A 13342-nucleotide genomic window follows, 5' to 3' on the forward strand; every position below is an offset into this window, starting at 1 on the left:
AGAGACGGGGTTTCACCGTGTTAGCCAGGATGGTCTCAATCTCCTGATCTCGTGATCCGCCCGTCTCGGCCTCCCGAAGTGCTGGGATTACAGGTGTGAGCCACCGCACCTGGCCAGTATTTGATATTTTGAGGTTGTTTCAGGGACTGATGAAGACCAGTGTTCTGGGGCAAACCATGATGACAGCAACTTTGGGGATTTAGCTTTCATTGCAGATCAGACTTTGTGTGGCTCTCCCTTTGGAAAACAGGTGCTAATTCTGCTTCTGGGGTGACAACAAAGTACAGAGATTCATCTGATAGAAGAGGTTCCACATAGCATATAAGTTATCCAGTTTTATTTTTTACCATGATATTGAATGGTTCAAGGATTAGACTGCTTTGCTGCAATATGGGAGATTTTCCTAAGCTGAACCAACAAAGAGCATCTCAAGGAACATGCTTACTTTTCTGCATTTAAATAATAACTTATGTGTTTTTCTGATGTTTTTACTAGCAAGATAATGGAGATCTGTTGGAAAACAAGCATGGTGAATTCTGGTTAGAGTTCAATAGTGGTTCATTATTTTGCGTGACAAAATATGAAGGTTTTGATGACAAGCACTACATTTGCCTTCATTCTAGCAGTTTCAGTCTATACCACAAAGGTAGGACAAGCATGTGTCTTGGTTTTCTTCTCTTTCGACATGTTTAAATTTCTTGTTTAACAAAGAAAATCTATTGAGAACAGAACTTTGGTATTAGAAATTATTTTCTCTGGAGGGTTCTGATTCTGCTGTCAAAGTAATATTTACAAATTAGAAGTCAGCTTCAGGTTCTTTTTTTGCAATAGCTTTGTTGAGATATAATTCACACACCATACTCTTTTAAAATAAACCTTTCAATGGTTTTTAGTATTTCACAAGAGTTGTGCAACCATCACCAGAGTCAATTTTAAAACATGTTTATTACCCCATGAAGAAATTTCGTACACTTTAGTGATAACCTTTCACCCCTTCCACTCTCTCCTTCCCATAAACACACTAATCTACACTCTATTTCTATGGATTTGCATATTCAGAAGTTTCTTATAAATGGAATTATACAATATTTGGCCTTTTTGACTGGCTTCTTTCATTTGACACGCTTTCAAGGTTCATCCAAGTTGTATCCGTACTTCATTCCTTTTTATTGCCAAATAATATTCCACTGTAAAGATAGATCAGATCTTATGTATCCGTTCATCAATCGATGAGATTTTATGTTCTTTATTCTCCCTTAAGGAATATTTCCTTTTGGTTCCAGATATAGAACTTACCATTTTTTGAGCAGTTACCTGAGTTTACCTTGTTTCATAGACATGAAATGTTTGTGATAGTTTTCTATTTAATTTTCCTAGCATTTCAGAATTTTTTGTTTCTTTAAACTGTGCACTGTCAGTCATACTAACATTAGCAAAGAGTAGTAGATTATTAATGCCATGCTGGTTTTTGTCATCATGCCTCCTTAAGTTATATTCAGTGGAAGTATGTGGAGTTTTGTTTTGAGTCATGTAAGTTGATTAGCTAATTTCAAGTAATCATTTTGTTACTGTTTTTACCTCAATGTGGATCTCTAGGCATAGTGGATGGAGTGATACTCCCGACAGAAACACGACTGCCCAGCTCAACCCGCCCACACTGGTTGGAACCTACTATTTATTCCTCTGAAGAAGATGGCCTCAGTAGAACTTCTTCAGATGGAGTTGGGGGAGACAGTTTGAATATGCTGTCTGTTGCCGTTAAAATACTGTCTGATAAATCAGAGTCCAATACAAAGGTTTGTGTTTTGTACTTTTATGCCGTTAAGTACTTGCTGTTGATTTGATTCTAGTTAAAAATAATTGCATAAAAGGCAACATATTTATTTTCTTGGAAAAACTTTTGAGTTACAGGATTACATGGTGGTAAATGTCATTCTTTGTATTGTTCTGTATAGGAATTTCTCATTGCCGTAGGACTGAAAGGAGCCACACTCCAGCATAGAATGCTTCCTTCTGGGCTTAGCTGGCATGAGCAGGTAAGAGAGCTATTATGTATGTATCAATTTATTTAAAAATTTGTATTGACATCTAATACACATACTGAAAAGTTTGTAAGTCATATATGTTCAGCTTAGTGAATTATCATGAAGTGAATACTACTGTGTCACCACCTTTTAGGTTAAGAAATAGAACAGTATTGGCTGGGCACTGTGACTCATGCCTGTAATCCCAGCACTTTGGGAGGCTGAGGCAGGCGGATCACCTGAGGTCAGTAGTTCGAGACCAGCTTGGTCAACCCTGTCTCTACTAAAAATATAAAAATTAGCTGGGCATGGTGGCACACACCTGTAATGCCAGCTACTGGGGAGGCTGAGGCAGGAGAATTACTTGAACCCAGGAGGCGGAGGGTGCGGTGAGCTGAGATCGCGCCACTGCACTCCAGTCTGGGTGAAAGAGTGAAACTCTGTCTCAAAAAAAAAAAAAAAAAAAAAAAACACAAAACAAAACAGTATTATCACCTCAGAATGTAATTGGTTTTTTACCTTAAAGTGTGGTCCTCAAAACCTCTCAATGACAGAGTTATCTTTTATGTCATTAAAGGAAGGGAAGGGACTCTGTATCCCAGGACTTGTAGAACACCTGGCATAGAGGAGCAGTGAATGGTGTATTGAATTGCTTTTATAATCAGAAGTTCTTTAAGTGCAGTATGTCCATATAATTCCCTAGGCCAATAATATGATGTTGCTTTAAAGCATTTTACCATTACTTCTCTCATTAATTTCCAGTTGAACAACATTTTATGGTAATAAAATACAATTGGTTATTTTTCAGAGGAGACTTTGAGGAAGAAGTTAGCTTTTCCTTATGTGAGAATGAGAACTAGTGCACTATGATTGCTTCTCATGTTTCTTGTAAAGGGGAACTTCTTAATTGTGCTGGGAAAATAATACATTATTTAAAAACTTGAATGTTTTCAAAATGCTTTTCTCATGAAAGCATTTGGGAAACATGAGGATATCTGTCTGACTTTCTGTCTGTCTTGTAGGAGTAGAGAAGTGGTTAGTGTGAATAATCAGCTGGAAGGGAGACATTTATCTGAACCTCCTTATTTGTTTGGATTAGCAATATGAGAGAATAGATGTTGGTGAGAGGGACTGGTTTTTAGACTGAGCTAGGTGTAAATTAAGGAAAAAGAGCTTCCTTCAACAATGACTTATATGGAAAACCAATACCCCCACACACAATGAGTTATATAGGAAGCCAGATTAATAGTTTTAAGCAGTCTTCAGCAGAATTTATTTTCTCTAAGAATTGTTCCAAGCCAAAAAATATGAAATTATATTATGCATATATTGTTATTAATTTCATAAGGTATGATTTTTCTAAGATTCCTATGCATTGGAGTTGTCGGATAGGCTTCTTCATTTCAAATTCTAATTTTGCAAATACTTTAAAAAATTTATTATATATAAAGTGAATAACATGTTTTGATATACATTGTAAAATGATTATTATAGTCAAACAAATGAACACATCCGTCAGTATCCATTACCTTCTTTTCTGATGCAAGTACTTTTTGAAACTAATTCCTTCAAAATGATGATTTTTTTTCCTTTTACCGTTATGATTTTCCAATTAAATGATTTTTTTCTATGAGATATTCTGGTTTACATTGGTATTAAGGATATTATATGAAACCTTTTTTTTTCTTCTAAAGCAGGGCATTTTAATTTTTTGTGATTATAGATTTTATACTTCTTGAATATTGCTGATGAACCTGTTTTGGGATATAATCCCCCAACTTCCTTTACAACTTTTCACGTTCATCTTTGGAGCTGTGCACTTGATTATAGGTAAGTTCACAAATGGAACAAAATAAAGTTTTATTATTTAAAATACATACTAAATTTTGAAAAAAATACATAATTCAGTAGAGTTAAGGTGCAAATTGTTGTTGTTTTCAAAAGAGTTTCTGGAGCCATATCAAATTGACGTTCTTTTGTTTCTCTTTGGCATTAGACCCCTTTATTTGCCAATCCGATCTCTTCTTACCGTGGAAACGTTCAGTGTTTCCAGTAGCGTTGCATTGGATAAATCTTCCTCAACTCTCAGGTAAACTTCACTGTATACTAAACATGGCTGTTCAAAACATACCAATTGATATTTACCTAAACCATTTTATTAAAGTTTCAATTTTTTGTTAAAATAAACGTTCTCTTACTAATAGTGATAACCTTTTACCCAAGTTACCCAATTTTCCTCAGGTGACATGTTTCATCTACCCATTTATTATTGCATTTCATTTTTAGGGAAGAAATTAATTCTGGAGATTCTTTAAAAAGTTTGCATTTTAAAACATATGGTAAACTTCCCATAGTACCTGTTACACTTTATAATTTTTATTTAATTTTTTTATATTTTAGAGACAGGGTCTTGCTCTGTGTGGCCCAGGCTGGAATGCAGTGGCATGATCACAGCTTGTTACAACTTTCAACTCCTGAGCTCAAGCAATCTTCTGCCCTCACCCTACTGAGTAGCTAGGACTAGAGACGTGTACCACTATCCCTGGCTGATTGAAAAAAAAAATTTTAGTTTTGTAGAGAAGGGGTCTTGCTATGTTGCCCAGGCTAGTTGAGAACTCCTGGTCCTCCTGCCTTGTCTTCCCAAACGGCTGGGATTACAGGTGTGAGCTGCTACATCTGGCCCACTCTATCTTTATACTATAGTTTAAACCTTGTGAATTTGGGCATCTCTTTAAAAACTGCCAAAAATTTAGAATTAATTTGAGTAGATGATTTAATCTAATTCTTCACACAATTTAAATATTCCTAGCGTTCATAAACAGTTTTTAAAAAATGTTAGATGACAGTTACTAAGCTAGAAACTGCCTATAATTTCAACAGTGTTCATACCAGAAAGAATGATGCAATTAAGCATATAGTGATTATGGGGTATGATACTCAAAGCTTAGTTTTTCAGATGTTGGTTTTATCTTTCTTGCCTCAGAATAATCTTGGATGAAGCTGCTTTACATCTATCTGACAAATGCAATACTGTCACTATAAATCTGAATAGAGGTAAGAGTTAAAAAAAAACAAATGGAGTAGATGAAGTGTGAATAATTTTAAAGCATTTTAACTCTGGGATAATGCTAGTGAACTAAGAATCTTATTAAAGATCCTTAGAGATTAAAGGGTCTTTAAGTATATAGTGATCGTGTGGTATATATTCACAGCTTAGTTTTTCAGATGTTGGTTTTTCAGTTTGAAATTGTAATGTTCTTATAATGCTAGTTAAGTACATCAAATTACTGTATATGCTACACATTTTTGTTTAAGATAATTTTTGTTTCTAACAAAAAATGAAGTGAATTTTAGGACTTTTATGGGATGAAACTGTATTTTCATCGCATTATAATTATTTGTAGTACTCTACAATGAATTTTAAAGGAATACTAGTTGTATTGGGTGTTGGTTGGACACACATTTTTGAAAGCTGTACTCAGAGATTTTCTTAATTTAAAAAATTTTAGATTATGTTCGTGTGATGGATGTGGGGCTTTTGGAGTTAACCATTACTGCAGTGAAGTCTGATTCTGATGGAGAGCAAGTAAGTTATTAAAATAAATGAAAATTTTAAGTTCTGTTTTTTAAGAGATTAAAATATTGAGTTTAACATTTTTCTGTGTACCTAATTTTGGTCAGAAATAAATATATTAAAAATGGGTTTATTTAAATACTTTTTTAACGTAGCGAGACAGATTATCATATATCTTATTTCATGTAAATCTGTGCAAAAAAAGAAATTTCTGTCTCATTTGGAAAACATTTTCACCCCTTTTTCTGTGTCTCGTCCAGACTGAGCCCCGCTTTGAGTTACACTGTTCCAGCGATGTCATCCATGTCAGAACGTGCTCAGACTCTTGTGCTGCGCTAATGAATCTCATTCAGTACATTGCAAGCTATGGTGACTTGCAGACACCTAACAAGGCAGACATGAAGCCTGGAACCTTTCAAAGAAGGTCTAAGGTACAGTCAGCAATGTTATTCCTCCAGTCCCTGCCATGTCGTGACATGTTTACATTATTGAGGTCTTCACGACAGTCATAAGGTAGAAAAGAAACTTTGAACGTCATTCATCTGTTCTTACCTTCAGAATAATAGGGTCTGGAAGGGTGATTTCATGGGCCTTTTTGGAAAATCATTTGATATTCTTTGTTTCCATTAATCTTCTTAACAAACATCATACTTTTTCTTTTTCTAGACTTAAGTTATTTTCATCTGTCCTAAGGGAAGAAAGAAAACATTTATCATATAAAAGCTTGTTCTATGCAAGTTATATGTAAAAATGCTCTGAAAAGATAGATGGCAGGTGTTAGTATTGTTACCAGAGGACATAATTTATATCATCATATTTTCATTTTTCTTATCTCTAAGACAATCCAGTTTTCAATGTACTTTCTCATATATGACTTCCTTTTCCTTTCATGATGACCTGGTGAGATAGAGAGGTTAATGATTAATAAGACCCAGAGAATTTAGATGATTGCTCTAATGAACAGCAGAAACAGCAGCAAACCCAGATATTTTGGTGCCTAGTTCAATGCACTTTTCTGCCCCAAGTATCACCTTTCTAACTTCTCTTATGTCCAAATTGAAGAATGTCCAGTTTGTTTAGCACTTTTTCTTTTTCAGTGTTATTCTTTGTGATCTCTCTTATGAACAGAGTTCTCAGTCCCTTTATGTTCTAGAGCCTCTGTTATGTACTCTAGTAAATGCCTGACTGGCATTGTGTTTGTTTTCTTTTGTTCAGGATTATTTTACACTTTATTTGTGTTACATTTCTGTTTGTGACTCCTTGTTCCTGCTGTATTCTCATGATAAGGTGATTTATGGCACCCCTCCTACTGTTTATTCCCTTTTAAAAAACATTCTTCTTATTTTAAATTATCCCTTTCAGCTTGGAACTTGCTATTTTAGAGTCATACTCACATATAAAAAGCACAATCTGGGTTTAATGAATTTACAGTTCACTAACCAAAATGGTTAGGTATGGGTGTTGGAACTGAACTCTGAATCACCGTTTAGTAGCTTTCCCCTGCTGTGTGTTTCCCCTACTGTTGTTAGGTGTCCAAGAAATGAGGTTTCAACCTACAGGAACTTTATGTCAAAGGGATGAAAGTCATTGCAACCATCAGAGTTGAGGAGATCAAACTTATTTAGTTATCCCCTTTCACAGCTTTATTGCAGTTTGTTCACCTTCCCTGTTTTCAAATGCATTGCCTCTTCAAGATCCCAGTTCACTGTGCTCACTTTGAGGTGATGACACATTTGTTGCTCTTTGCCAGTATCTGTTAGGGTGATAATACTAAAAACTTGAAATATAACTGTTGCTGGGCATAGAAAAGTGAGTAGGTTTCTATTTCTGATGTTTTTGTACAGTGTTTCTGGGATAAAAATAAATGTAAGTAGTTTGCTTCTTAAGAGCATTTTCAGTTATTTTTAATTAGATTTTTTGTCTGTAGGTAGATTCCAGTGGTCGATCATCCTCACGTGGTCCAGTACTTCCTGAAGCAGATCAACAAATGTTAAGAGATCTGATGAGTGATGCTATGGAGGAGATTGACATGCAACAAGCCACCTTGTCAGTAAAACCACAGGCTAATGGTAAGACCAGGACTCTTCTCAGGGAGCACTAATGTTAATGTTGGGGCTTACATTATTTGTGTTCTCATAAACTTAATAAGTCACTTATTAAAGATGCATATGAGTTTTTATAGATATCTGTTAATCATTCAGCTTGTGTCTGCTCAGTGTCTAGTAAGTAGGTAACTCTGGCCAGGATGATGTCGGGGATACAGAGGGAGTAGAAGGCAGAGCTTATGTTTTCTGGTAGCTTGTAGCCTAGTAAAACAAATGGTCACAAGACTGGTGCCAATACTTAGACCGATTGATAAATGATGTAAGAAAACACTTCAAATGTGGTATATCCTCTGCTGTTCGGAAAGGATTGGGATAATTTTATTAGACTTTAGTAAAGTAAGATGGCTTGGCTTTTTTAAGTGGATGGGATTTAGGTAGGTAAAGAGGGAGGAGAAGGTAATCTTGGCAAGGTCACTAACATCAACAGAACACAGACAAAGGCATGCATGAGCCTCAGTTGTTTAGCCATGATATTCGGGCTGTTACTGAAACAGAAGTTCCCTTCTTGCTGAAAAGAATTAGATAATAAAGTTGGATAAGCAAAGAGGGACCCAGGTGATTCGAGATCCTTGAAAGCCAAATGGAAGCAGGTAAACATTTTAAAGCCTCTATTTCAACAGTATTTTTTTCTAATTGAATGGTCATAGCTATATGTATATATTGGGAAATCGTAGTTAAAAAATTATTTCATGGTGTTTTAAAAGTCTAGTGTTAACTGTTGCTTTCTTGCTAATTTAGGATAAATTAGAACTAAGGAAGCAAACTGGGACTTCTAGTGTTCTATGTACTACAATATTTGTAATAAATATTAGCAGCTAGGCTGGGCACAGTGGCTCATGCCTGTAATCCTAGCACTTTGGGAGGCTGAGGCAGGTGGATCACTTGAACTCAGGAGTTTGAGACCAGCCTGGCCAACATGGTGAAGCCCCATGTCTCCAATTAAAAAAAAAAAAAAAAGCTCGATGTGGGGTGTGTTGGCAGGCACCTGTAGTCCCAGCTACTTCGGAGGCTTAGGTGGGGTGGGAAGGTCACCTGAACTCAGGAGACGGAGGTTGCAGTGAGCCAAGATTGTGCCACTGCACTCCAGCCCGGGTAATAGAGCAAGATTCTGTCTCAAAAATAAAGAAATAAATAAATTTATATATGTATTTATATTATATTTGTGTGTGTATATATATATGTAGATATATTAGCAGCTACCTTAATTACATGGGAAAGAATATTTAGTGTTTATTTACTGGGTGGCTTCAATATACAAGATTCTGTACTAGGCCCTGGGTACCTGTAAGGATGAGTAATTCTGAGGTACTGCTGTAGAAGAATTTGAAATCTAATCTGTGAATCTCTTGAAGCCAAAATGTATCTTGATTCAGCTTAGTGTTCTCAGCCCCATCACAGTGTTTGGTTTTAATGAATGAATGGGGAAAGAATGAGTATGAGTGACTCTTAAATATGTAATATAAACATATTAAAATATATGTTGACGTACAGATTTTGGTGCATGTGTAATCTTTTGCGATAGCTGCCTAAGATTAGGTGTCCAGTTTGGGTATCCCAGGCCCCAGGAAGTGGTCGTCTTTTCTTACTTGAATCGCTGTCTCCTCTGCCACCTAATGCTTGCTCAACAGCTACTCTTCTTTCCCCTCAGCAAGGCTCTGCTAAATGTAACCAGTTTCCCCTCCCATTGTAATATTGTCCAAGAAGTTTCTTCCAGAGCTCCGCCCATAGGACAGAATTGTCAAAGGTGAAATCCTGGCTAAGGCAAAACTCCACTCAACACTAACTAGCAACTGCTGAAGTCCTGAGCTTCCCCAACGCCAACTAACTGAGAGGAAACTGTCTTTATGACATTGCCATTTCAAATTTATCATTAATCTTTTTATTAGGGTTTTTTTTTTTTGACAAGGTCTTGCTCTGTCACCCAGGCTGGACTGCAGTGGTGTGATGTCAGCTTACTGCAACCTCCGCCTCCCGGGTTCAAACGATTCTGCTACTTCAGCCTCCCAGGTAGCTGGGACTGCAGGTGTGTGCCACCATGCCCAGCTAAATTTTGTATTTTTAGTAGAGACGGGGTTTCATCATGTTGGCTAGGCTGATCTCTTAACTCCTGACCTCAGGCGATCCACCCACCTCAGCCTCCTAAAGTGCTGGGATTACAGGTGTTAGCCCCCATGCCTGGCCTTTAAAACCTATTAGGTTAGAAAACCTATTAGTGGTTTTTGATGTATTTCTGACTCTTGCTGAGGTGTTTTGGTTCATGTTACTTAAGCTGTCTTTAAGCCTCAGATTCATAGACTTATTTTAAGAAATAAATGAGATATTGCAGATAAAAGCACACAACATATATCTGACACATGGTTAAAATGCTTGTTGTTGTTGATATTTCAAAGTGTGCCAAAATGTTGTAATCTTTTTATCTAGGTGTTTTGGATGAAAAATCTCAAATTCAGGAGCCATGTTGTTCAGACCTCTTCCTGTTTCCTGATGAGAGTGGGAATGTATCCCAGGAGCCCGGCCCCACCTATGCCTCATTCTCTCACCATTTCATCAGTGATGCAATGACAGGCGTACCCACTGAGAATGATGACTTTTGCATTCTTTTTGCACCAAAAGCAACCATGCAGGTAATAAATTAATAACATTATTGAAGTCTTGAATGGTGTTACAAATTGGATTGACCAAAGGGGTACCTGGAGAAAATTCTGTTGATTTTGTCAATTCTTTATATTTCAGAATTACTTTGTTTTTTTAATATACTATTGACAGTTTGTAAATGGTTACTGTACTTTACTATTTCTGTGACACATCTAGAGACTCAGAGAAGAATGTTATTTGCAAAATTTCCAACATAAATTATTGAACTCCAGATTTTTTATGTAGTAAGATGACTCTTCAAGAATCGTGAAATTAAATGGCAGAAGGATCTGCTGCACAGAATTGCTAGTCCAAGAATTGGAAAAGATAAGATGTGGTTTGTGTGAAGGCTGATGGTTGGGGTGTGTTTGTGTAGATATAGGGGTGTGTGTGTGTATTTGGAAACTTTCCAGGAATTGTCCAGTTGGTGACTGTATTTGTCTACTAAGTTCTGAGAACCTTCTGGTTAAATTTTTAAAAATCCAAACAATCAAACTCAGGATAAACCTGTTATTAAAAACATGGTAATATCATCTATATGTTGAAATTTGTTAACTTTTAGTTTGCAGTATTGACTTTAAACAAAAAAAAAATACCCACACAGTAAATTTTTGCTTTTTTATTATCAAACAAGTAGTGAAAGCAGAATTGTAAACCATAAAAAATCCTTGTGGAGTGGTTTACGTAGAACAAAGAGAGTTTATTTTATGGTTAATGAGGCAGAATATCTTTGTGATGACTAATGTCAGTAACCAGCACGTTATTTTATATATTGGAATTATTAAAAAGAATGTAGAAGCAAGAATGCCCCTTGAGATGCGCAGCATAATCAGTTGTTTCTAATTAGAAAAGAGAGTATGTGTTACCTGTTTGTTTATTTTAGGAGAAGGAAGAGGAACCAGTTATAAAAATCATGGTTGATGATGCAATTGTGATACGAGACAATTATTTCAGTCTGCCCGTTAAGAAGACCGATACGAGCAAAGCCCCCTTACACTTTCCCATTCCTGTGATTCGCTATGTGGTGAAGGAGGTCTCTCTTGTCTGGCATCTTTATGGAGGAAAGGATTTTGGAACAGTCCCTCCCACTTCTCCGGCTAAAAGTTATATGTAAGTTAATTACTATATAAGTTTACTTGGCAGGCCAATATATTCTTTTCATAGAAAAATAAATAGAATTTTCCATTTCCCCTTTAGAGGGCAAAAAATAGAATTTATCGTTTTAAGAATTATTAATAAAGTAGTATTAAAAACTAATTTAAATGTCACTCTTACAGTTTTCCAATTGTGAACTTATTTGTATTATTCATATTTTTACTAAAATGTTGACTTTTGTCATTTTCATTCAGCAGAAATTTTCAGGTATCTACCATGTATTTACTTCACAAAAATAAGTAAGTCCTGTGAGTCATGTGAGTGACAGAGGGCAGTGAAATGCAGGAAGTGTGTCAGGAGGTGGGGCCCGGGCATACCCTGTCCCCAGCATCCAGCAGTGCACTGAGCAGAGAGTCAGTGGTCATTGAGCGCCTGTGAGACAAGTGCAGTGTGCCGGTCGCTGGGAGAGAATCAGGTGGACAGAATCTGTGTAGGGGACAGACTTCTTTTTTGAGGTGGGGCATGGCATGGAGGCTGCATGGAGCAGTAACATTTGACACAATGGTTCAGCAACTTTTTCTACTTAAAAGTGATTTTAAAACACATCGAACTTTACTATAATTATTTTGTGTATTAGTTGGGATGCCAGGGACTTGTGCTCTGACTATAAAGGGTTTCCAAAGTAACAAGAAGCTCATAAGGAGGTCTTATTTCTAAGTGTATCCTGTGATATGGATCCCAGCATCATGATTAGCTTTTCCGGTAGTTTTGAGTATTTAGCAAGCAGATGATTACTCTAATGACAATAATAAAATGTGTGTTTTCAATGTCTCCAGAGTAAAGAAGATACGGTTTTGGTTTCTAGTAATTTGTGGCAGTGTTCTGATAGCTCTGTACTCTTACTTTGTCTTTCATCTTATCGTTCTCCTTAATGTGATTCATTGACTTTCTTTGAATATTCCTTTAACAAAAGGGTTTTTTTTGTTGTTGTTGCTCATTTTAGTAGTCCGCACAGTTCGCCTTCTCACACACCCACAAGACATGGACGTAATACAGTATGTGGGGGAAAAGGAAGGAACCATGACTTTTTAATGGAAATACAGCTCAGCAAGGTAAGATGGCATTTGAAAGGAAAAATCCACTTAAGTAGGACATTGTGGGGGTTCTTTTGTTATCCCCCACCATGTAGTCTTGAGCCTTAAGTCCCAACCCTTTGGATTGGGAAAGTGCAAGGATCTTGTATAAAACTCTTACCTCTTTTTCATTCTCAAATGTTCTAAGAAGACTGAGGTGTTTTTCTTTTATTTTTGTTTGCATGGGCTACCTGTAGAGCAGTGGTTCTCAGAGTTGAGCAAGCTCAGAATCCCCTGGAGGGCTTATTAAAACACAGGTTTCTGGACTCCACCCCAGAGTTTCTGATTCAGGAAGTCTGAAGTAGGGTCAGACTGAGGAGATGCCATCCTAGAGCATCTGTCTGGGAAAGCCTGTGTTTGGACAGTGCATCTGGCAGGTCCTTTGTGAATGACTAGAGACCAGTAAGGCCAGACCACTGATGGCGTCACATGCATTTAATTCTACTAGCTTGTCTGAGATTGTACCAAGTGTCATATTTTAGGATAGTTAGCATAGCAATATTGTAGTGATGACAATTCCATGTATTTAATCATATCTCTGCCTCCTTTTGGAACTTGAACCCTGCCTCTGTTGATTCATTCTAAAGCAATTTCATAGGTATGCAAGATAACAATTTTATGTCTTATTCCTACTGAGAATTTTCCTTGGAAATAAGGGATTTTACCAAGGTCAAATAAGAAATATTAGTCAAGCTTCTCTGTGTATGGTAGGGTCCACATAGTCCCCCTTATCCACAGGCATACATGGTAATAGTATCAGTGGATGCCTGAAACTGC

At 36.6% G+C, this 13342-nt stretch overlaps 1 protein-coding gene across 2 annotated transcripts in view; it reads left to right on the forward strand.

The window, feature by feature from the left end:
* ATG2B (autophagy related 2B) overlaps window positions 1-13342 on the forward strand; it is an 81834-nt gene that overhangs the window by 47063 nt on the left and 21429 nt on the right. For both annotated transcript variants that reach the window (XM_023205582.3, XM_026455330.1), the window contains exons 21-32: window positions 496-646; window positions 1597-1796; window positions 1956-2036; window positions 3748-3854; window positions 4021-4113; window positions 5008-5078; window positions 5534-5610; window positions 5859-6029; window positions 7526-7667; window positions 10125-10327; window positions 11221-11447; window positions 12436-12544. In XM_023205582.3, coding sequence (XP_023061350.2) covers window positions 496-646; window positions 1597-1796; window positions 1956-2036; window positions 3748-3854; window positions 4021-4113; window positions 5008-5078; window positions 5534-5610; window positions 5859-6029; window positions 7526-7667; window positions 10125-10327; window positions 11221-11447; window positions 12436-12544 — 1632 coding nt within the window. The remainder of the gene's footprint in view (window positions 1-495; window positions 647-1596; window positions 1797-1955; window positions 2037-3747; window positions 3855-4020; window positions 4114-5007; window positions 5079-5533; window positions 5611-5858; window positions 6030-7525; window positions 7668-10124; window positions 10328-11220; window positions 11448-12435; window positions 12545-13342) is intronic.

This window comes from Piliocolobus tephrosceles, chromosome 6 (assembly GCF_002776525.5).
Source record: "Piliocolobus tephrosceles isolate RC106 chromosome 6, ASM277652v3, whole genome shotgun sequence".
Lineage (NCBI taxonomy): Eukaryota > Metazoa > Chordata > Mammalia > Primates > Cercopithecidae > Piliocolobus > Piliocolobus tephrosceles.